General features: G+C 39.5%; 1 protein-coding gene and 1 long non-coding RNA gene across 4 annotated transcripts; one reads left to right on the top strand and one right to left on the bottom strand.

Moving 5' to 3' along the window:
• The first annotated feature begins 607 nt into the window (after window positions 1–607).
• LOC108699420 lies at window positions 608–10,798 on the top strand. Its single transcript, XR_001932773.2, has 3 exons — window positions 608–791; window positions 8,730–8,796; window positions 9,157–10,798. It is a non-coding gene; the product is annotated as an uncharacterized LOC108699420 (long non-coding RNA).
• Window positions 10,799–11,879: 1,081 nt separating this feature from the next.
• LOC121397213 (butyrophilin subfamily 2 member A2-like) lies at window positions 11,880–23,498 on the bottom strand. Of its 3 annotated transcripts, none has more exons than XM_041573600.1 (4): window positions 22,594–23,498; window positions 19,904–20,164; window positions 16,876–16,983; window positions 11,880–12,140 (listed from the first exon to the last, which is right to left on the bottom strand). In XM_041573600.1, the coding sequence occupies exons 1-4, from the start codon at window positions 22,907–22,909 to the stop codon at window positions 12,013–12,015; spliced, it is 813 nt and encodes a 270-aa protein (XP_041429534.1). In that variant the 5' UTR covers window positions 22,910–23,498; the 3' UTR covers window positions 11,880–12,012. The 3 variants fall into 3 exon arrangements, with proteins under 3 accessions (XP_041429534.1, XP_041429535.1, XP_041429536.1); XM_041573602.1 differs by lacking the exon at window positions 11,880–12,140 and adding an exon at window positions 14,926–15,085 and having other exon boundaries at window positions 22,594–23,497; XM_041573601.1 differs by lacking the exon at window positions 16,876–16,983.
• Window positions 23,499–24,049: the final 551 nt, after the last annotated feature.

The raw sequence follows: 24,049 nt of genomic DNA, 5'->3' as shown, positions 1-24,049 counted from the left end.
CCCTGACTGCATATAATGTGCCGTAAGACCCCCTTTCAGTACAGAGACCCCCAAAAACCATATATTTTTGGAAAGTACACATTCTGACAAACACAGAATTGCTAAAAATGTGTTTCTACCCCAAATTATTAAAGTATGAATGATGCTAAAAAATTACATAAGGAAAAATAATGCAAGCATAAAACTGCAAGCAAAATCACAAAAAAGCAAATACAATTCAGAAAATCAACGAAATAACAAAATAACTGATCCGACAGTGTGGTTAGAGGTCAGAATGCTTGATCCAGTAGTCATGCTGTGAAATCTAAAGTTTTTAGGGAAATAACATAAGGGAAACAGAAAATGAACTAAAAAAAAAAAAACCCTATAAATGTGTGTTTGTGTATGCATGGATGTACAGCTCTAAAAAGTGTATAAATATGTGCATGTGTATGTGAGTATGTAAATATGTGCAAAGGTGTGAAAAATCAAAAAAATCTGAAAAAACCCCCAAAAAAACTACTTTTACAAGTATGTGTACTGTGTATATGTAAATGCCTGTAAATACCTGTAAATCAATGTAAATACCTGTAAATAAGTAAAAAAAAGGGGCACTTACCAACTCTAGATGAAGAGGAGTCCTTTTCAGTGCTGTAGGGTTGAGGATCGCTGAGTCACTGCAGCAGGAAGTGCGTGGTCGGAGCTGGAACATGTGCTGTGCTGGTGCTGCGACAAGGAAGCTGTTGAATCTGTTGCTGCTGTTGCTGCATCTCTCTGCGACCCTGGAGTGGAGGATTGCCAATCTTTTTCAGGTAAGCTCGTTGCCTAGGGGGTTCTGCTGCTAACCGCTCCTCTCTGCATGCTGATTTTGCAGTGTGTGCAGTGAGAGCACTGTTTTAGTAAAGAACGTAGCTCCTACATTCTTGGCACTTAAAGCCTTTTTTCAAAAGAACGTAGGAGCTACATTCTTGGCAGTAAAAAGGTTAAAGTAACAAATAATACATGCAATAAATTACAACAACAAGTATCCAGCTGCATGCATGTCCTAGTCTGGTTATTGTATGCTTACTTTAGGTATGACCCTACATAATCGATCACCTCCAGTGACCTCTTAAGATATTCTGTATCAGCACCATTATTTTGCAGCTGGTAGTATGATGACACGGGGGAATCTCGGGGGAAAGGGGAAAGACATAGAAGGGTGACATGGTTACGTTAGCTTCATTTTATTGTTACCAGGCATCCTCTCATCAGTTGCACCTCTCAGGTAGTTCTAGGATCATTGATATTAGAGTCGGTTTGAATTCCTTCCAGATATTGAGCCCACGGGTACCACTCCAGTTCCCCTTCGTAGCTCCTATCTAACAATTTGTCTGTGATCATTTACATCACTCGGGTCCAGTTTACTTTACTTAGTGATTGTCGACCTGGTAGTTGCGGACTTTTCCAAAGTGCTGCTAGAAGAGATCTTGCTGCTGTCAGGATATGTGTAGCTAATTTGTGAGAAGGTTTAGAATTTACGGACTGGATTTTCATGCCTAAGAGAAATGTGTGTGAGGTTGCTTGAACTGTGCTGCGTAGAATCTCTGAGAGTAGCTACCATTTTCCAGAATTCTTGGGCCACTCCACAAGACCACCACGTGTGTAAGAAGTAGAGATGTCGCGAACTGTTCGCCGGCGAACTTGTTCGCGCGAACATCGGGTGTTCGCGCTCGCCGGAAGTTCACGAACGTCGCGCGACGTTCGCCATTTTGGGTTCGCCATTGTTGGCGCTTTTTTTTGCCCTCTCACCCCAGACCAGCAGGTACATGGCAGCCAATCAGGAAGCTCTCCCCTGGACCACTCCCCTTCCCTATAAAAACCGAAGCCCTGCAGCGTTTTTTCACTCTGCCTGTGTGTGCTGAAGAGATAGTGTAGGGAGAGAGCTGCTGCCTGTTAGTGATTTCAGGGACAGTTGAAAGTTTGCTGGCTAGTAATCGTTTTGATACTGCTCTGTTATTGGAGGGACAGAAGTCTGCAGGGGTTTGAGGGACATTTAAGCTTAGGTAGCTTTGCTGGCTAGTAATCTACCTTCTACTGCAGTGCTCTGTATGTAGCTGCAGTGGGCAGCTGTCCTGCTTCTGATCTCATCTGCTGACTGCTGCAATAACAGTAGTCCTTGTAAGGACTGCTTTTATTTATTTTTTTGTTGTTTTACTACTACTACTACTACTACTACTATAAGAGCCCAGTGCTATTAGTCTAGCAGTGTTGGGGAGTGGGACTGGTGTGCTAATCTGCTGCTCCTAGTAGTTCAGCAGCACCAACTTTAATTTTTTTTTTTAATATTCATTTTTTTTTTATTTTACTTTTTTTTATTTTACTACCGCTGTAGTAGTGTATAAGTTGACCTTTTAGGCATTATTTGCCCTGTAGGCATTATTTGCACACTGTTTTCTTCAACCCGCCATCGAGCTGTGTGACCTTGTTCACATTCTGTCTAAATATCCATAATATTACCGTCTCCAGAAAAAACACCGGAGTCACTTTTTTCAAGCAGCCATAATATATTTTACGTAATCCGTATCCACCGCTGTAGTAGTGTATACGTTGGCCTTGTAGGCATTATTTGCACACTGTTTTCTTCAACCCGCCATCGAGCTGTGTGACCTTGTTCACATTCTGTCTAAATATCCATAATATTACCGTCTCCAGAAAAAACACCGGAGTCACTTTTTTCAAGCAGCCATAATATATTTTACGTAATCCGTATCCACCGCTGTAGTAGTGTATACGTTGACCTTGTAGGCATTGTTTGCCCAGTTTTTTTGGCCACAGCCACTGAAGCACAGAGGCCAGAAAAAATATGCCATATAAATGCTGAAAATAGTCATTTTTTGCCATACGTTGACTCAACGTATATGGCAAAAAATGACTATTTTCAGCATTTATGTGGCATATTTTTTCTGGCAACTGTGCTTCAGTGGCTGCAACCAAAAAAACTGGGCAAACAATGTCTACAAGGTCAACGTATGGCGAAAAATTACTATTTTCAGCATTTATATGGCATATTTTTTCTGGCAACTGTTCTTCAGTGGCTGCGTCCAAAAAAACTGGGCAAACAATGTCTACAAGGTCAACGTATGGCGAAAAATGACTATTTTCAGCATTTATATGGCATATTTTTTCTGGCAACTGTGCTTCAGTGGCTGCGTCCAAAAAACTGGGCAAACAATGCCTACAAGGTCAACGTATGGCAGTTGTTTAAAGAGAACAGTAGATTACTAGCCAGCAAAGCTACCTAAGCTAAAATGTCCCTCAAATCCCTGCAGACTTCTGTCCCTCCAATACAGAGCAGTATCAAGCAGATTACTAGCCAGCAAAACTTACTATCATCTGTCCCTGAAATCACTAACAGCTCTCCCCTACACTATCTCTTCCAAGCACACACAGGCAGATTTTTCAGATACATTTTTGCCCTTGATCCCCCTCTGGCATGCCACTGTCCAGGTCGTTGCACCCTTTAAACAACTTTAAAATCATTTTTCTGGCCAGAAATGTCTTTTCTAGATGTTAAAGTTCGCCTTCCCATTGAAGTCTATGGGGTTCGCGAACCGTTCGCGAACCGCTCGCATTTTTGCGCAAGTTCGCGAATATGTTCGCGAACTTTTTTTCCGACGTTCGCTACATCCCTAGTAAGAAGGATTCCTGTTCCCCACATCCTCTGAAGCAAGTGGCGTGTTCTGGATTACCGCTTATTTTATTTTATTTATTTGCTGATGCGTGTTGGAATGTAGTACCAACGAAATATGATTTTATATGCTCTTTCGTTGGAGGTTACGCATATGGAGCTTTTTTTGGCTGCTTCCCAAATATATGACCAGGTCTTATCTGATATTGTAAGATCTAAGTCTGTTTCCCACTTTGCCATGTATGGCTGATGCATATCCGTGGCATCTGATGAAAGTTGGCTGTATAGTAATGAAATCAAGTGTGCTGGGTAGGAGTGTTTGAAACAAATTGTTTCAAAGGAGATCATGGTTTGAGCATTCTGGGTTTTGATTGTATTGTCAACAAAATGTCTAATTTGTAGGTATCGAAAAAATTATGAATGAGGAATGTCAAGTTTCTCCCTATATTGTTGAAAAGGTATGATGATTAAAGCCGGGTGGAAATCTGTGAGTGTGAACAGGTCAGCGTCTATCCATGGTTTGAAGTCAGTTGGGTTACATCCTGGTGGGAAGCTCTTGTTGCAAAAGATAGTTCTATATTTGGTGTTACGTGTGCTTAGTTTTATCCTAATGGCTACTGAGTCCCATAGCTCTTGTGCTTGTTGTGAAGGGGGTAAAAGAACTTTAGGAGTATCCCTGTTTGCCTTAGGGACCCAGAATAAGTGTGCTAGTTGCACAAGTGTTCTTCAATTTGTTTCCATGGTTCCTCTGTAGGAGCGTGTATGTGAATCATGGCCTCCAATCTACTGGCCAGGTAGTACCTATATATATGTGGGACACCTAGTCCTCCTAGTGATTTTGGCTTGGTCATGATTGACGCTCTAATTCTAGGTCTCTTTCCTGCCCAGATAAAGTCTGATATTATAGTGAGAGGGCTGTTTTAACTGGAAAATTTATTGGCAGGGACCTGAATAGGTATAGAAGTCTTGGCAATAGTGTCATCTTAACAGCCGCTATTCTACCAAACCGGGAGAGGTGGAATGTATGCCAAGTAAGTAGGTCTTTTTTAAGTTTGTCCATCAGTTTGGGATAATTAGCTTTATATAAGGTATCATAGGAAGAGGTGAGATGGATTCCTAAGTACTCTAAGATGTATAAAAATAGGGGTGTGGAAGCACTCTAAAGGCTAAGTAATTGTATATTTAAGTATAATGGAAGTGCTAGTTTTAATGCACATTCCCTGGGCCCCTGTCTCAAAAGTAAGTTTACAAAACAGGGGTTTTTAGTTACAAAGTTATGATCATAAAGTTGAAAAGCCACCATACCACGTCAAGGTAAACCCCACATGGCGGTCCCTAACTTGTTTGCCTTTCGGCCATAGTATAAAAACTCTTACTGCATAGTAGCATTCAGTGTAATCAGTGTCTGTTGAACCTTGGTTTCAGTGAAAAGGATCTATCCTCCCCCGCCAGTATGCAGCTTTTAAGGGAGAGGCATTGCTCCCACAACCCCCCTGTTTTGATATTGCATATTTAGCCAGGAGCTGTGGCATAGCTTCAGTGGTTGTAGCACCCCATACCCCCCCTTTAAACTAGTGGTGTTCCTATGCTTTTAAAATTGGGCGTTTGTTTTGGGAATATCTCTCCTTTAATAGCCTGATTGCTGGCTGGGGAGGATTTAGCCCTCAGTGAAAAAACAGCGTTCAACGGACATTGATTACAGGTAATGCTAAAATGCACATAAAATATAAAACAAGTTAGGGACCGCCATTCGGGGTTTACCTTGACGTGGTATGGTGGCTTATCAATTTTATGATCATAACTTTGTAACAAAATAACCCCTATTTGGGTACATATGCAATAGCATTTATTATACTTGTATATATACTTTAAAGCCTTTAGAGTGCTCCCACAACCCCCCTGTTTTGATATCCTAAGTACTCTAAGGTTTCAGTTTCCCATTTATAATCAAAGTTGACCTGGAGCAATTTAAATTCTAGCTTGGGCATTTTTAAAGGGAATGCGTGTGTTTTGGTAGTATTGATTTTATATCCTGATATTCGTTGGAATTGCTCTAAGGTGTGTAACAGGTTAGGAGGTTAGGTAAAGAGGTTTGGGGGAAGAATGTCATCAGCAAAGAGGTTTATTTTATGCTCTTTATCTCCCACTTGGAATCCTTTGATATCTGGATTGTGCCTAATGGCATTGGCCAGGGGTTCTAGGGATAATGCAAAAATTATCGGAGACAAGGGGCATCCTTGACGCGTCCCTCCTTTTATCTCAATAAATTTGGATAAGAGACCCATGCTGAGTACCCTTGCAGTGGGAGTGTCATATAGTTGTCTGAGTCTTGTAAGGAATGGTGGTATTTTCAGCTTTTCCAGGACTGTGAACATATATCTCCAATCCACCCTATCAAATGCCTCCTGTGCATCTAAGGACAAGAGGAGGGAGGAAGTGGGGATTTTTGGTGCTAGACTTATCAAATCAATCGCTTTGCGAATACCATCCGCCGCCTGTCGCCCTGGTACAAACCCCACCTGGTCCATATGGATTATCTTGGGAACAACGTATTGAGTCTAGTGTTTTCCCAAACATCTTGATATCCATGTTTATTAAAGAGATTGGTCTGTAACTATCACAGTTAAGAGGATACTTCCCTGGTTTTAAAAGCATTATTAAGGTTTCCGATTGCATATGTTTTGTTAAGGGTGAGCCATTTAGGAGAGATTGAAAAAGGTCTTTCAAGTGCGGGGTTAAGATTTTATCAAAGTGTTTCTAATATTTTGCCGTATAGTCGTCTGGAACTGGGGCCTTAGCTGATTTAGTGGCTTTGATTACATTTTCTATTTCCTCTACTGCTATGGGTGATGCTAACATATCCTGGTCTTCTTTGGTTAGTAGGGGAGGAATCCAGTCGGTTAGTATACTTGAATCCCTAGCAAGGTTGGCCTCTGGGGCTTTGTCTGCAGAGTACAATTCCGTGTAAAAGTTACCAAACACTTTGAGAATTTGTTACGTTCCCTGTTGGGTTTCTTATTGCATGTATGGCATGCGAGGAGTGAAGGGCTCTCGATTTTCTGCTAACATAGTGTGGGGCTTATTTGAATACTCGTAATATTGGTATTTAGTTTTGCACATCGCGTAGGCCGCCTTGTCTGAGAGCGTGTCTATAAGCAGCGTTCTTATATCTTGTATTTCCCTGTATTTATCTGGGGGTGGCTTTTTCTTGTGTGCTGTAGCTATATCATGTAGTTTTTGGGAGAGTCGTTTTATCTTCTCAGTTTTGATTCTTTTAATTCGGGAGGCATGTTTAATCAGGATTCCTCTGATTACCGATTTGTGAGCGTCCCATCTGATGGCCAAGGAAGTATCTGTTGGAGTATTGTTTAGGAAATATTCCTTAAGTGCATTAGTTATCTCTACACAGATCTCCTTGTCTAGCAGTAGGGATTTGTTCAGTCTCCAGTTACCTCCCCCTCTAGCCTTGTCCCATCCATGAAAGAGCGTTTAGACTATACCATGGTCTGACCAGGTTATGTAATGGATTTTAGCAGAGTGGATGTATTGCAGTAATGTCGGTTTGGTGAAAATGAAGTCTATGCGTGAGTATGTGGCGTGTACGTTGGAATAATATGTATAATCTCTGTCCAATGGATGTTTTTCTCTCCATACGTCCACCAACGCCTCATCCTTCAAGTGGTGGATAAGGTGTTTTGTGTCTCTATCACTACAAGTGGTCTTCTGTTTGTCTAGGATGTCCTGGGATCTATCAACATTGGTGTTTAGTGTTGTGTTAAAATCTCCCCCCACTATGACTCTGCCCTCCGAGATTTCTGATAGTTTGTTGATGAAATTTCTAAAAAATGTCTGTTTGGAGGTATTAGGAGCATATACAGAAGCTAACGTAGTTAGTTGATTCTGAAGATGACCTATTATAATAATGAAATGGCCCTCTGGGTCTGCATATTTCTGAGTAAGTTTCTGAGTAAGTGGAATGCTGTGATTCTCAATAATTACCACTTTTGTCAAACTTGTGATTATGAAACTAAATGAAGAGAAACCCATCTTCCTTCCTGGTGTTCCAATCATTCGACCTGTCTGCCTGACCAATCAGAACAATAGATAAGTAGCTATACTGTGCATATCAGCATGTATCACTCTGTTGGACACTGTTAAAATTACAAGCCTATAATGGCATTCTTTGTGTGTAAGAGCTCGTAGAATTTCTTCAAATGATGCAAGCTGCACGAAAGCAGCCAATACCCTCAAGACAAGGTTCAAAAATAGGGGTTACAACAATGCTGAGGTTGAAATATGTGAGAGAATAGCCAAATCCAGTATAAGGGAGGAATTGTTAATATACAAACCAAAAGGGACAAATAAAAAAGAGAGGTTACCAATGGTGAGCCAATTTTGTAAACAAAGTTATTGGCCACTACTGTTGCAGGACAAAATATTGAAACAAGAAATACCCACATCCCCATTATTTAGCTATACCAAAGGAAAAACCATAAGAGACATACTATGTCCAGCTGAAGTATTTTTAGGGGAACCCAAGAAAGGGACCTTTCCATGTATGGAATGTATATGTTGTTCATCAATAATCAAGGCAGAAATAGTGACATCCGACACAGGGTACCCCCATAAAAATAAATCATTATGCAACGTGATACAGAGAAAGTTATATATCTTTTAAAATGTCCATGTGGCCAAGGATATGTTGTTCAAACAAGTAGGAGCATTAAAACAAGGATCAAGGAACACAGGGGTAATATTAGTTACTTTAAGCAAGGCTCCTATACAGATACTACCGTATCAAGACATTTCAACAAGGCAAACCATAATCAAACGCAGTTGAAATGGATGGTCCTAGAGGTTATACAACCCCCACAAAGGGGAGGAAAGGATTCTGGATTAAAAAACTAGACACCTTGCAACCACTAGGCATGAATGATAGTTGGAATGTAAAATGTTACTTGTAACAGAAAGAGGATATACTGGGTTTTTTTGCAACAAGGATTGTAATGCAACAATGTGTAGAGTGAAAACTGTTAAGCCTCACAGTGTAACCGATGTATCTTTTTTGTTTCACTTTCAGATACCAAAATTGCCCTTAATTGAAACACTAGATTACTATCCAAAGAATACTAGAATACTACATAATGGTAAGATGGGCAATGTAAATAAATGGATAAATTAGTATGTGGTATATAAAAAAATTTCTAAGGGCTCTTACACATGAGCGTTCCGACCTGCGCTCCCCACTCACTCAGGCGCGTGTAGGCGCCGAACGCAGGTTCAGACGCAACATGCTGCATTTTTCCTGCGTTCGGCGCCTACACGCGCCTGAGTGACTACAGCCCCATTTCAAATAATGACTTGCGTCTATTCCTGCGCTCCCCTGCGGCTGAACGCCAAAAAACGGAGCGCAGGGGAGCGCAGGTCGGAACGCTCATGTGTAAGAGCCCTAATACGAATGAATTAATGCAGTGCAGCCATTTAAACTAAATAATGCTTAATTTCAGGTGTGAACTAAATGTAGGCCAAGAGATTGGCAGTACCAGGAATTTTAATCAATTGATTGAAACGCCCACTTCGACTTTTCTACACATTATCACTGGACTTATTGGATTTAACTGACTTTGAGGGATTGGTGCACAACCCCCTCTTGGCGGTGGTCTTTGTTCACACTAATGTATAAATACATTGTCCTCACTTGTATGTTTATAACACTTGATAAAGGGCATAGCGCCCAAAACATGTTGTGGTAATAAAAACACATTCAAGCAGCAAGTACTGCGTCTGGCTGAATCTCTCAGTACCCAGTGTGTATTCCTCCAGCTCCACACAACACACATGTATGCAATCTTCACTTTTTATATTGTACACTTATGCACACTTTTACACACACACATACTCCTACACACACACATGTATCCACAAAAATAGAAACTGAGCAATACGCAAGTTTTTTTTTGGAAAACCATTATATGTATTAAACTTTTTTTTAAGACCAGACATTTTGACCACTAACCACACTGTGAGGTCATTTATTTTGTGAAATTATTCCATTAGATTTTTAGTGATTTTATGGCATTTTAGTGCTGCACAATTGTTCATTACTTCTTTTAGTAAACATTTGCAGCTTTGCAGTTTGGAGTAGAAAGACAAATGTACCCATTTTAGATTTGGGGCGGGATATGTACTTTCCAAAAATAAATGGTTTTATGGATCATCACCTTTCCTGGAGTGTCAGCCCTGAAAATTCATATGCTTTATATCATTATAAAATCCCTACATGCCATATGCTTTGGTAAATCCATGCATGTTGGGCTTCACACTGTTCAGAAGTCCTCCGTGGGTGGCCATGTTATAAAAGCAGATTGGGCTTAAGAGGGGCATTACCATATAACAGACCCTCCATCTGGGCACCCCTTACCCCTATGGCTGCTGATACATGTTAGTTATGCTATTAGACATACTTATGTCAGTGTTTATTTTTTTTCAGAAAAGTTTGCATTCTTACACATATCAGTTATCCAATAAATGACATCATGTTGCCACAAATAATTTCTTTTTCTGAAGTATGGAAACAGATGGACACAAGGTCATAAGATGAAAGTTCCCCATTCTTGAAGGAATCAGCTGCCTGAACCGATAGGATCTCTCTGTGATTCTGCTGTACCACAGAGGAGGACAAACATTGCTGTAGGATAGAGGAATAAGGAACAAGGCTGGGGTAGAGCGAGACAGACCTGGACTAGTCACAAAGACTCAGGCCTAGTGCAGAAAATTGAAGGGGCAGCATTCCACCCATGAGCATGGATAAAGGAAGAATGATGGGAGCTGTACTGAGAAATGGTTAGGGTATGCTTCTTTCTAATGCAAACTAGAGGGGGAGTTGTGGGTGCAAGCTAAGGTTGTCACTTCCTTCATGATTGGGGCAGAGCTGATGACATCAGAGATGGAGCAAGTGACCCCAGGGGCAGGTCAATGATGTTTAGGGTTGGGTCAATTACATCCAGGGTCGGACTGGTGGGTGCAGGGCTCATCGATGCTGCTGTCCCAGGGTCCCCTGCCCCCCCAAGGTGTCCCCACTGTGCTGCCACCCCCCTACATGGGTCACCGCCACCCACCCTACCCCCTCCCCTAGCATGTATACCTACCTTTCAGTGCCTTTTAAGGGAGGGAGATCAGCATCCTGGGGCAGCACTAGCAGGGATTGGGTCTGGGCCAGGGCTCACAGGGTTTTTTTTCTGGCCCCGTCCATCCTTGATTACATTTATGTGCCTGGTTAATGACACAATGGCCTGTGATTGGCCAAATAGCATGTCAATCAGGGGACAGGCATGCCTGGTTTTCAGACTTTTACAAAACCAGGCAGGCAGTTTAGATTCAGAAAACCCATGTAAAAACAAGATGGGTGGCAACCCTAGTGCATGTGGCAGTTGGTGAGAGGAAGGAGGTTTGAGCAATAGGTGGACAGGGCTAGGGGCATAAATTAAATTCAACACTGTAGACAGAGACTAGTGTGGGGAAGGATTGAGCCAACAGTGAACAGGGAGGTTGAGGCTCATTATGAATTCTACACTACAATTACATTTACAATTAGCATTAAAAAACTAAAATAAGGTCGAATTTCAAATTCATGTGAGTCTTTTTTTTAAAACTCGATTGAATTCGAATATACTTGAAATTCGATTGTGGGGTTATTTATAAAAAAAAAATTGGATATCTAAAACTCAAACGATTCAAAAAATGTAATTGAATTTGAATCTAATTCTACTAAACTAAATTCGAGTTCGAGAATGTCGGGAAGGCTACTAACATGTCCAAATTGTTCCCTGTACCTCTCCCATTGACTTATACATGAACTTGGCAGGTTTTATGTGGCAAATAGTCGAATTAGAGTTCTTAAAGGGCCACAGTATGATAAATCTCAAAATCGAGTTTGGATAATTCACAATTCGAATTTGAGAGTTTTGACCATAAAAAAAAAAAATTGTGAAGTTGAATTTTCAATTCAACACCTAATAAATCTACCCTTAATTGTCTTCACTGGATCTGCTGTACATTATTCTATACTAGAATATCACTACTAATGCTCGTCAAGAAAGGGTTCCACTGGGAGGATCATGTGAGTTTGTCACCTGAAAATCCAAACAGATTCCAGACTCACCCAGTCCTTCCTTCTTGCCTGTAACAGTGTTATGTCCCTAATTGCTACTGAGGAACTTGCAAGAAAAAACAAACACTTGAACCCTTAGTAACTGCTCTGCGCTTATCGATACAGACACTGGTCATCTTGAATTTCACTCTCAAATTGACATGATCCTACTTGAGGCTCCGGATGTAGCAGCGCTAAGAGAATGAGCTTTTATTTACTGAATTCCAGAAGAGGCAGCAGCTTTTAGAGTAGATGAGATGCTCTTCTTGTGGCAGGTGGGGTAGTTTGCAGTTGAATGGGAGTTGCTTGGGCTTCTCTGTAGGCAGAATAAAGCTGTGGGCACTGACAGATAGAGGGAGAGGAGGCAGATAGTGACAAATACGATCTCACTTGTACAATGAGCTTGGCACAAATCATTAGCAAGATGCTCTGTATTCTTCTACTGTAGCACTTTATATATGTATCATGTGCAGAGACGGTACCACGAGTACATACACACGTCAAATTTTTATTGTTTTATATTTTAAGTACAGTGAAAAGCATTGACACGAAATGTATTTCAATATTAAATACATACATTCATACATACATTCATTTGAAATAAATCAACAGGACAACGGGACATTCAGCCATATTACTGATACATATATTCATACAGTGGATGTAAACCCAAAAATAGCATTTTGCCTAATGAAACAAAATGTAACTTTAATCAACGTTGCAATATATTAATAATACACGTTCAGTGTTTTAAAAACTTTTTGTACAGCGGAAAGCAGCGTCTGTCTATCGATTTTTGCACTGCTGCTTCTGTTTCACTGTGAAAGTGATGCCCATAGACTCTGATGGATGAAAAAATTAGTCGCACGTCAAAAAAATGTTGTCGCCCATAGACTTCAATGAATTTCGCAAATTTTTGGCAAACGAAAAGGGTGAGATTCACGCATCACTGTTTGTCATATTATAAAATGCTTGGGTGACAACATTCTTGACAAATCCCTCTCTGCCATTACCCTAAAGGCAATGCTATTGGATAATGAATTTATAATGGGAGGTTGCTTATATTTATATTTAGAATTTCTATTATTGAAAAAATGTATTTTTGGCTTAACCTCCCCATTTAGGATAACTTCTGTAAGATGCAACAAGATGCACAACTTGTGCAATAACACTTCATAATGAAAAAGGTTTTTTTGGTCAACAAAATATCTCCAAATGCAACACAACTTACCAAATGTAAAAAAAGAAATGTGCCAAAAGCAGTTTAACCACATAAAAAGAATGTATCCATGTAATATCCTTCTGCAGACAAATCCTTCTTATGACTTCACTTGTGATAATATAATATAATATATGTATATATGTATATATGTATATATGACGGCTCCGGTTTGGTAGCCGAAACGTCGAATAAACCACATCTTTTTGCATTTTCACAAGCTCCCGGAGTGCGGTGTATTGTTTGTATTATGTGACTATTCCTCACCTGCACCCGGGCAGATGTTATTTGGTTTTGTGTGCACCATTCCATCTAGTTTTCTATATATATATATATATATATATATATATATATATATATATATATATATATATATATATATATATATATATATATATATATATATATATATATATATATATATATATATAGGTCTGTTTTCTCTCTTGTACAATATGAGATAAATCATAGTTTTGATGTAGTGACATTCAGTAGCAGGACAAAACTGGCACTTTTGTGGAGATAGGAATGAACTGTTTAAAATCACCATTTGGGATATCTACTAGTGGTTCAGACCCCTCCAGTGGAAATCTATCAGGAAGTAAAATATTAGCCTGGCGCCCTATGCCAATGACTCCCTCCCTGCCTTCACTTCAAGGAGGGTTTTACCTGGGAGAGATACCTCTGATCTATCAATCTTTATTAGATCTTTGAGCTGCTTTTTTAGCTAAATCACACCTTTGATGTGCACTAGTACTTTTGCTGGTCTGCAACTTCTAATACCTTTCCCTGTTCCCCAACTTGTACTTAAGGGTTGGTTCCTTGTTCTCCAGGCTCCTCTCTCCCTGGAAGGTTTAATAACACATCAAAGCTCCAATCTTGCTAATACAATCAAAACCTCACTTCATGACATCCTTGCAGATTATGATAAACAGGTTATGCTGATTGGAGCAATCTTACAGAATAGAGTGTCAACTACAAAGGGAGCAGGGCAGACAGAGTATGACACACACAGGGAGCATAGGGCAGGCAGAGTATGGCCCACACAGGGAGCATAGGGCAGGCAGAGTATGACGCACACAGGGAGCATAGGGCAGGCAGAGTATGACACACACAGGGAGCATATGGCAGACAGAGTATGACACACACAGGGAGTGTGGGGCAGGCAGAGTATGGTTCACACAAGGAGCATAGGGCAGGCAGAGTATGGCACACACAGGGAGCATAGGGCAGGCAGAGTATGGCACACACAGGGAGCATAGGACAGGCAGAGTATGGTATACACAGGGAGCATAGGACAGGCAGAGTATGGCACACACAGGGAGCATAGGACAGGCAGAGTATGGCACACAGAGGGAACATAGGGCAGGCAGAGTATGACATACACAGGGAGCATATGGCAGACAGAGTATGACACACACAGGGAGTGTGGGGCAGTCAGAGTATGGTTCACACAAGGAGCATAGGGCAGGCAGAGTATGGCACACACAGGGAGCATAGGGCAGGCAGAGTATGGCACACACAGGGAGCATAGGACAGGCAGAGTATGGTATACACAGGGAGCATAGGACAGGCAGAGTATGGCACACACAGGGAGCATAGGACAGGCAGAGTATGGCACACAGAGGGAACATAGGGCAGGCAGAGTATGACACACACAGGGAGCATAGGACAGGCAGAGTATGGCACACAGAGGGAACATAGGGCAGGCAGAGTATGGCACACACAGGGAGTGTGGGGCAGGCAGAGTATGGTTCACACAAGGAGCATAGGGCAGGCAGAGTATGACACATACAGGGAGCGTATGGCAGGCAGCGTATGGCACACACAGGGAGTGTAGAACAGGCAGAATATGGCACACACAGGGAGCATAGGGCAGGCAGAGTATGGCACACACAGGGAGCATAGGGCAGGCAGAGTATGACACACACAGGGAGCGTATGGCAGGCAGCGTATGGCACACACATTATATATAATGATATTCATGTTAACTGAGCTTCACTTCATACTGAGAGGGTTGAATTCCATCTTTAGATCAGTCCACATTATTATCAACATTTTCTCTGCTCTACAAAGGAGAACAAATAAATATTTATATTAATTATTGTTTAATTACATCCCTATATTCTCATATAATTACATCAATAATAGATATAAAATTTAGTATTAATACAAAATTAAGTTTATGTTTATACCTATAAACCTATAGCCATGGGGTGTAAGTCAAGCAGCCAAAGATGGAAGCATTTCACGTGTATCCATAGTGGAGTTTGGGAGGGTGTAGGAGGCGTAGCATGGTAACTACTGTACATTGATTATGCTCACAAAATGTCTATAAGCAAAATTGATCTTTTTTTAGATTATTACTTTTTTGAAAGTTGTTTTCACCCTTTGCATAATACACCCCATTATAATGATGAACAAAGCAGAACTCCTTTTTGTAGAAATTGATAGTAAAGCCTTTGATAAAGTTATATTGCACAAATGCTCCTCTAAGGACTTCTCCACGTAGTGTAAAAAGGCATTTATTTAAAAAATAAAATGTATAAACTGCAAAGGAGATGAATATCACACTCTGGGCAGATGTATTACCATCTGATATAAAAAGACTCAGAGTAAAGTAAGCAGCTAGAAATCAATTATTGTATTAAAAAGCATAAGGAAAGAAAGGGGCTTATATACTTCTGTACATCTTACTGTTCCATATCTGTCAACATTTATAGTACATTTCCCAGCATCCTCCCACAGCCAGTCTAACTGGCCTATAGAAGTAGCCGCTGGTCATTGTTACATCAAACATTTTGCAACAAGCCAAATCTACTATCAGTTATTTTAAAGGACAAGGAAAGGCAAAAATATAAAATCCCATTTTTACTTTCTTTAGTGAAAAAGAAACCTATCTCCAATATACTTTAATTAAAAAATGTGTACTGTTTTTATAAGAAACCAGACTGTATGCAGTAAAATTCTCCCTTCATTTATTGCTGTGGATAGGAATTGTCAGACATTCCCTAACTGCTAAGCAGGGAAACTTTCATACTTATGAACAGCAGGGGGAGCCCCCACCTTACTTCCCAGCCATGCAGAACTCAAGCAGTTTTGTTTATGATGATCCCTAAGCAGCCCAGACCACACTGAGCATGTGCAAGGTCAGGGTCAGGGAAAAATGTAAAACAAAGTTACAAGATGACAGCCCCCTGTGGCCAACTTTGAAAGCATAAATTATTTTTTTTGATTAGGCTTGTGGTGCAGTAAGTTCATACTTATGTTTAGTATACAAAATACAGCATTTCTAGCTGTATTTCTATTCTATTCTATTTTAGACTTTCCTTGTCCTTTAAGGACAGGTTCTTCACGATAATACTATAATTATAATTGCTGTGGTCTAAAATTGTCCAGGGTTTTGCATTCTCTGGTGATAAATAATAAAGTTTGTCATTACTCTTGGAAGTCACCCTACCATTATTTACAATATATAATTAACCTGTAAACTTCAAAAGAGGCCCATGAAATAGTAAAGCCGGAGTCAGATTGTGAAAGGGTTAAAAAAGCTTACATTTTATTTTTCAAAACTAAGAACCATGTCCTGGCGCGTTTCGTGTCTACCAGGGACACTTAGTCATAGGCTTAGTTATAAGCCATGGTTCTTAATTTTGGAAAATAAAATGTACGTTTTTTAACCCTTTTACAATCTGACTCTGACTTTACTACTTTGTGGGTCCAGGCTTGTGCCAGCCTCTTTTGAAGTTTCCTGGTATTTGCTCCCCTTGCTGAAGGTCTGACTTCCAAGAATAATGACACTTATCAGAACAATGACAGTGAGAGGTAAAGTATAATCGCATATCTTTAGATACTTACTGAACTTCTTCATTTGGAACCATAAAAATAATAAGCACATAAATAAAACACAGGGAATGATGCTGAAGTAATAACAGGAATTGCCTGTTTCTGGTGAAGGCTTCATTTCTATACAGATTTAAAAAAGAATCTTATGAGTAACATGTACTAAGCAGTCCATTTTCAGACATCACTTTATTTTAATTCCCTTCACTGTCAATCATATGTGCCCTGTACTTGGACATTTCCTATTTCATTCGGTTTTGTTAATACACTTGCTAGTTTTGGTTTTGGATATGAGTTTTACACTTATCATAGTGTCATTTGTTTTCAGCTACTTTCATAGAGTTCGAGCGATACCGCAATAAATATTAAATATCATACTTGAATATATATCATAGAAGTCGAAGACAGTATCTGCATACATTTATTTTCATATTTAGTTAGGTCTTCTACTTTTGTTCCCAAGAGTACAACTACTGTATGAGGAGGAGTCTATAGGCAGTTATTTTTGAAAACTTTCTTCCCCTAAATTGTAATTACTCATCAGTTTGAGTTATTGTATATTGAATAGAGAGCCTCCTATTTATAATGTTTACTCTAGGGCTGCACTGAATGCAGGATTCAGTTTCGGTATTCGGCTGTTTTCAGCAGAATTTGGCCGAATCCTTGTGTCTGGTTGAACCAAATCCAAATCATTAAAATCATGTGGATTTTCGTCAAAATGAGTGAGTTAAAAATGTTTTTGCAAAGCTCTCTTTCCCCCCCCTCGCTGATTTGCATATGCAAATTAGGGTGCGGATTCAGTTCGGTTTTGAGCCAAATCTTTCACAAAGGATTTGGAGTTTTGGCCGAATCCAAAATACTGAATACGGAGCATCCCTAGTTTCCTCTTTAAACACATTAGGATTATTTTCATTACATTTGCATTGGTTGATGAGATATACATTTCATGTCATTGAAATTGGAGGAAATCAAAATCACATGGATTATAAAGCCAGCGTGTAATTCAGTTGCTAAACCTTGATTGTCGGAACACTTTTGGCCACTATTCTATGAAAAGTAATGACACTTTGATATGATGGTTCATTAGAAAGTATATGAATCCTAAATGTAGAACTACACAATGCGCTTACCTCTGTTCTGACGCGACGCAAGGAAGTGCAGGTGTCACGTTGGATGAGCCAAATCTATGGCAATTAATAGGAATGTCGGACGTTGTTGCAGTGTGCATCCGTCACAACACGACTGTCGGATGAAGATGCAACATGCAGCATTCGCATCCGACATTAGTGTTGGATGCACGCTGTGACAACATTCGACATTCCTATTACTTACATTAGATTTGGCTCATCCGACGTGACGCCTGCACTTCCTTGCGTTGTGTCAGAACAGAGGTTAGCGCATCGTGTAGTTCTACACTTAGGATACAAATACATGGACGATTTCCCTGCAATTGTGCCAGATCCGAATGTGCTGCGACAAAAAACAAAGTAAGCAACAGAAACATTGGATGGTGTTGCAGCGACACGTCTGTGCGGCTGCGTCTGCGTCAGATGAAGTCTGTGACACCATCCGACATTTGTATTTCTTACCTTGTTTTCCGTCGCATCTCACTTGATGCCTGTGTTTTGGCGCATTGCGACAGATCCAGCACAATCGGGGGGAAATCGTCCATGTAGTTGTACCCTTAGGCCGAGGTCACACAGAGCATTACATTCACCATTGTATTCAGTCTGCATTTTTTTGAAGCCTGAGAGAAGTGGATCTGCACCTTCCCCAGCTCCCTCAATCTTGCAGTCACAGACAGTGTTTGAAATATTTTATTTGGTTTTCACAATAAACCATAAAAATCAATATGATAACAAATAGTATGCAGGAGCCACAGACAAGGAGTGGAGGTCGGCCAGAAGCTGTGAAAGCAGGTGTTTTCCGACTGCTCTCTGCTCCACTAATTCTCAGCCTAAGAATTAATCTTTAAAGTAATATCAAGAATCTGAGGCAAAGAAATGGAAGAAAATAAAATCATCTCTGTGAGGCTAATTTAATATTATACCAACTAGGAGATTTAAAGGGGTTGTTCACCTTTGAGTTAAAGTGCTATTCTGAGACAATTTGCAATTGGTTTTTCTTTTTTTTATTATTTGTGATTTTATCGAGGGATTTAGCTTTTTATTCAGCAGCTCTCCAGTTTGCAATATCAGTAATTTGGTTACTAGGGTCCACATTGCCCTAGCAACCATGCATTGGAATATGAATTGGAGAGGCCTGAGTAGAAATATGAGTAATAAAAAGTAGCAATAACAACACATTTGTTTTTTAGATAGGGTCAGTGACCCCCATTTGAAGGCTGGAAAGATTCAGAAGAAGAAGGCTACTGAATTAAAAAAGATAAGATAAATAATGAAGAGCAATTGGAAAGTTGTTTAGAATTAGCCACTCTAACATGCTAAAAGTCAATTTAAAGGTGAACCACTCATTTAATAAAAAAACTTGAATGGAATAATCGGGATAAGTCACCGATAAAAACTTGATTACAAATTAAAATTTTGGGGGGCAGATTTATCAAGGGTCAAATTTCGAAGTGTAAAAAACTTCGAAATTCGACCATCGAATTGCATTACTTCGATAGTTGAACTCGAAGGTTTTTTAAATTGAATTTGACCATATTCGGTCGAAGTAAAATCGTTCGACCGTATGTTGAAATCCTTCAAGTCTAACAATTTAATCAATCGATCGAACGATTTTACTTCGACTTCTAAAAACTTAGTCAAATGTTGGCTATGGGTTCTAGGAGGTTCCCATAGGCTAAAATAGCAATTCAACAGGTTTAATGTTGTGAAGTGTCGAAGTCAAACTTTTTTAAAGAGACAGTTCTTCGATTTTCAAAGTCAAACTTTTTTACTTCGAATCAAAGTCGATGTCGAATTTAGGCCTATTCGATGGTCGAAGTACCCAAAAATTAGTTTGAAATTTGAAATTTTTAAATTTTGAAAATTCACTTCGACCCTTAGTAAATGTGCCCCTTAGTCTTGGAAAGGAAACTCACCTGGGATGAGTGCGCTGGACTGTCTGCTTTCAGTTATATCGTTTGTAACAGTGCAGGTAATGTTGGAGCCGGGTATTAGTGGGATAACGCTGGTCACACCAAACAAATCTCCTTCTCTTAACACTTCTGTCCAGGATGCGTTTAACAGGTTTCCGGCACTGTCAGTCCATGTAACATGAGGTCGGGGGAACCATCCGGATGAATTACACACCACAAAGTCATTTTGTTCCGAATATAAAATATTTGGTGCAGTACCAATTGCTTAGAAAAAAAGAAATCTTAAATTAACCCAGACATTGCAGTCGGCCTCGTCTAAATGGCAGCTAAAACCAAACTTGTAAAAAAATGAATTTGCTGCGACAATATTATTTTGATTAGACAAGTGTCTGATACAACATAAGTCTTTTAGCAAAAGAGCAAAAGTACAGAGATCGTTCTTTACCCATGGGATTTGTTTGAGCCAATTATAACTTTTGTCTTTGAACTTTGGGAAACTTTCACAAAAAGACAACAATGAATATGAAATAGATGTCATGGAGGAACTGTCTGCTGAATCATTTAAATGCGCTGTACTCTCTCTGAAATAATCACTTCATTCTTCACTATCCCCCTTTGAGTTATCTGTTTCTCTACATGAAGATTTTGATGGTCTCTGTTGCATTTGTCTGCAGGGCCGGAACTAGGGGTAGGCAGAGTAGGCACGTGCCTAGGGTGCAAAGCTGGGGGGCACCAAGCACGTACCTCCTCTGTCGCCTACCCCAAGTTCCCTTCTCTGCCCGACTCTGCTTTTCTTATTGCTTTTTGCGCTTCATGCGTGCAAACTTCAATTCATGCATGCGCACTATATCGCAAATGCGCGCATGCACACGCTAAACAGGTGCCGCGACTGCTGGGCCTGCCTAGGGCGCCTGCCCAGCATGGCCTGACACTGTCTGTCTGGACAAAACAATGAAAACTCACTGCTGAAAAGGTTCTTTAAGAGAAACAGATGATGAGACTTGATTTTTTCAGAAATAAATTTTTCAGTGGTACTGATAATGGTGATTTTTTTTCACCAGCCATGGATTCGCAAGTAAATTCGGCATTTCACCATCAGCAAATTTTTTACAATACTGCAGTAAAAATTTGCCATGAAAAAATTTGCTATAAGAAAAAACTCCCATTGACTTTAAAGGCGTGGAAAGGCAAAAAAATAAAATCCCATTTTTACTTTCATTAATGAAAAAGAAACCTCCAATATACTTTAATTTAAAAATGTGTACCGTTTTTATAAGAAACCAGACTGTATTCAGTAAAATTCTCCCTTCATTTATTGCTGTGGATAGGAATTGTCAGACATTCCCTAACTGCTAAGCAGGGAAACAATCATACTTATGAACAGCAGGGGGAGCCCCCGCCTTACTTCCCAGCCATGCAGAACTCAAGCAGCTTTGTTTATGATGATCCCTAAGCAGCCCAGACCACACTGAGCATGTGCAGGGTCAGGGTCAGGGTCAGGCAAAGATGTATAACAAAGTTACAAGATGGTGACCCCCTATGGCCAACTTTGAAAGCATAAATCATTTGTTTGATTAGACTTTGTGGTGCAGTAAGTTCATGTTTATGTTTAGTATACAAAATACAGCATTTCTAGCCTTATTCTATTTTACACTTTCCTTGTCCTTTAATGCATTTGGATAGAGAAAAATTATTGCTGCATCTCTATTTTATTAAAGGATAAGTAAATCTTTAAAATAAGTGAATGTAAAATTGATGAGGGGGATTTTGAACACTTGTAATTTCATCATCATCATCATTTATTTATATAGCGCCAACAAGATACGCGGTGCTTTACCTTAGTTATAGCAAACAGGGAATCAATGGAAGATAACAAACAAGGGTTACAGATACAATAGGATTAGAGGGCCCTACATGCGAGAGTTTACAAACTAAAGGTTAGGGTACATTAGGATTTTATAAACAATTTTGTGATTTTTGATACAGCAATGACTGATTAATTAAGGTACATTGAATGAGCTTCTTTAAACAGGTGAGTCTTTAAAGAGAACTTGAAAGTTTATTATTTATTTATTTTTGAATTCCGAGATATTAAGAGATACATGTGCTGTTAATATGAATGCATTTTGTTACAACAGCGCCACCTGCTGGTCAGTTTCTGACCAGTCTGACCACCAAGTAGTCAAGGAAGTTGTCAGGAGAAAGAAAGAGGCTGCTCTGATGTTCTTCTGCTTAGGAAAGATGTGAGAAAGGTTTCTAATTTTATTCCTAAGCAGAAGAACATCAGAGAAGCCTCTTTCTTTCTCCTGACAACTTCCTTGACTATTTGGTGGTCAGACTGGTGGGAAACTGACCAGCAGATGGCGCTGTTGTAACAAAATTCATTCATTCATATTAACAGTACATGTATCCCTTAATATCTTGGAATTCAAAAAAAATAAATAATGAATGTAAATTTATTCACAAAAAGGCTTATATTCACTTACTTCTGTGAGATAAAGCTTATGTTACATTTTCATGACTATTCCTCTTTAAAATGTTTCCCATGTTGCACGTGGGGCAATTGTTTCTACAGGCTGTGCTTGTTAAATTGCATTGCGTGAGGTGCAAAGCAAAGTTTTTTTTTAGCCCCAGTGTTTAGTCTGCATCTTAGTCTGAGTATGATGCAACTTACAACACAAAATAAAACTTACCAGTGCCATTTAACTGAATGATCGTTCTGCCATGATGATAATCCGACTCAAAATAACAATAATATTTTCCCAAATCTTTAAATGTGACATTCCGGATAAGCAAAGCCACTCCTCCTCTAGTGATGTTCTGTTTCAGGAATTCTGTTCTATTAACAAACTGCTCCATCTGTTTTGACTTGTCTTCTTCTCCTCTATTGTACATGTGCACATAGGGAATGTATGATGGTTTGAACCAATTAATTTCCATGTTCTCAGCATTCATCTCAGGAACCAGATAACAGTGTAAAGTGGCATCAGAACCGATAGGAACAGACATTGATGACACTGACGCAACTTTAAATCTGACTGGAAAATATATAAAATAATTAGCAGAAGACTTTTATAAAAATGTCAGTCAAAATAAAAATATACATAAGGTTCTTCATTACAAATAAATTGTTGCCAAGCTCATGTGATGATATTATGAGAAGACAGGCAAACAAATGGTATACACTGAGCTCAATTTACTTACTGTGAAACAACAGAGCTGATTCCAGGAGCAAATAAATATATACCCTAGAGACTCAGGCTTCAACTGAAAATCGTATGGTGCAATTTCAAAACAGGATTTAAATAACATCCTACTCATCACATGAAAATTAGTTTTACGTTAAATTCAATATGGATATCATTATATCCTCACTACGACCAAACTTCCATTATACATTAATTTAAAATATCCAGTAGTTTTTGTTATTTATAAATGGGGAGTCACATTTAACCATAATTTGTATATTTGGCCAAATGCTGAATCCTCCACAAAATATTCAACAAAATACAGAAGTACTTTGAAACTCAAATTAGCATTTTTATATTTAGGAAAAATCAAAACTCTGCATCATACATACTGTACATACATGGCACATAGAAACTTATGTTGAAAAAATACACACGTCCATCAAGTTCAACCTTTTAAGTCAAAATCTAAATGAAACCTGCCCAACTGCTGATCCAGAGGATGGTAAAACCTCGTTCTTAAGCCTCTCCAATTTGCCACTGAGGGGAAACATTCCTTCCTCAACTGGAACATGTGCCTATTTGTCAGGTGAAAGGGCATACTTATAAATAAAGCATTTAATAGTTTATTATATGGTTCCCTGCTGTATTAATACACAGTTATCCGCTTATGCACCTCTTCTCCAGTGTGAACATCCCCAATTTGGCCAGTCTTTCCTCATAGCTAAGATTTTCCCTTTACCAGCTTAGTTGCCCTTCTCTGTACCCTCTCTAATACAATAATGTCCTGTTTGAGTGATGGAGACCAAAACTGTACGGCATATTCTAGATGGGGCCTTACCAGTGCTCTATACAGTGGAAGAATGACCCCCTCCTCCCGTGACTCTATGCCCCATTTAATACAGCTCAAGACCTTATTTGCCCTTGATGCTGCTGACTGGCATTGCTTGCTACAGACAAG

The sequence above is a fragment of the Xenopus laevis genome, chromosome 8L (assembly GCF_017654675.1).
Source record: "Xenopus laevis strain J_2021 chromosome 8L, Xenopus_laevis_v10.1, whole genome shotgun sequence".
Taxonomy (NCBI): Eukaryota; Metazoa; Chordata; class Amphibia; order Anura; family Pipidae; genus Xenopus; species Xenopus laevis.
The sequence above is the reverse complement of the archived record's forward strand: the minus strand, read 5'-3'. Positions and strand labels throughout refer to the sequence as shown.

Bases quoted from the DNA above. Each gene is read 5' to 3' on its own strand.
- LOC121397213 (XM_041573600.1), bottom strand. From the start codon at position 22,909: ATGTCTGTTCCTATCGGTTCTGATGCCACTTTACACTGTTATCTGGTT. The intron at 20,165-22,593 runs GTAAGTTTTATT...TTTTTTTCTAAG, and splicing joins CATTCAGTTAAATGGCACTG to CAATTGGTACTGCACCAAAT. The intron at 16,984-19,903 runs GTGAGTTTCCTT...AAATCTGTATAG, and splicing joins GTCCAGCGCACTCATCCCAG to AAATGAAGCCTTCACCAGAA.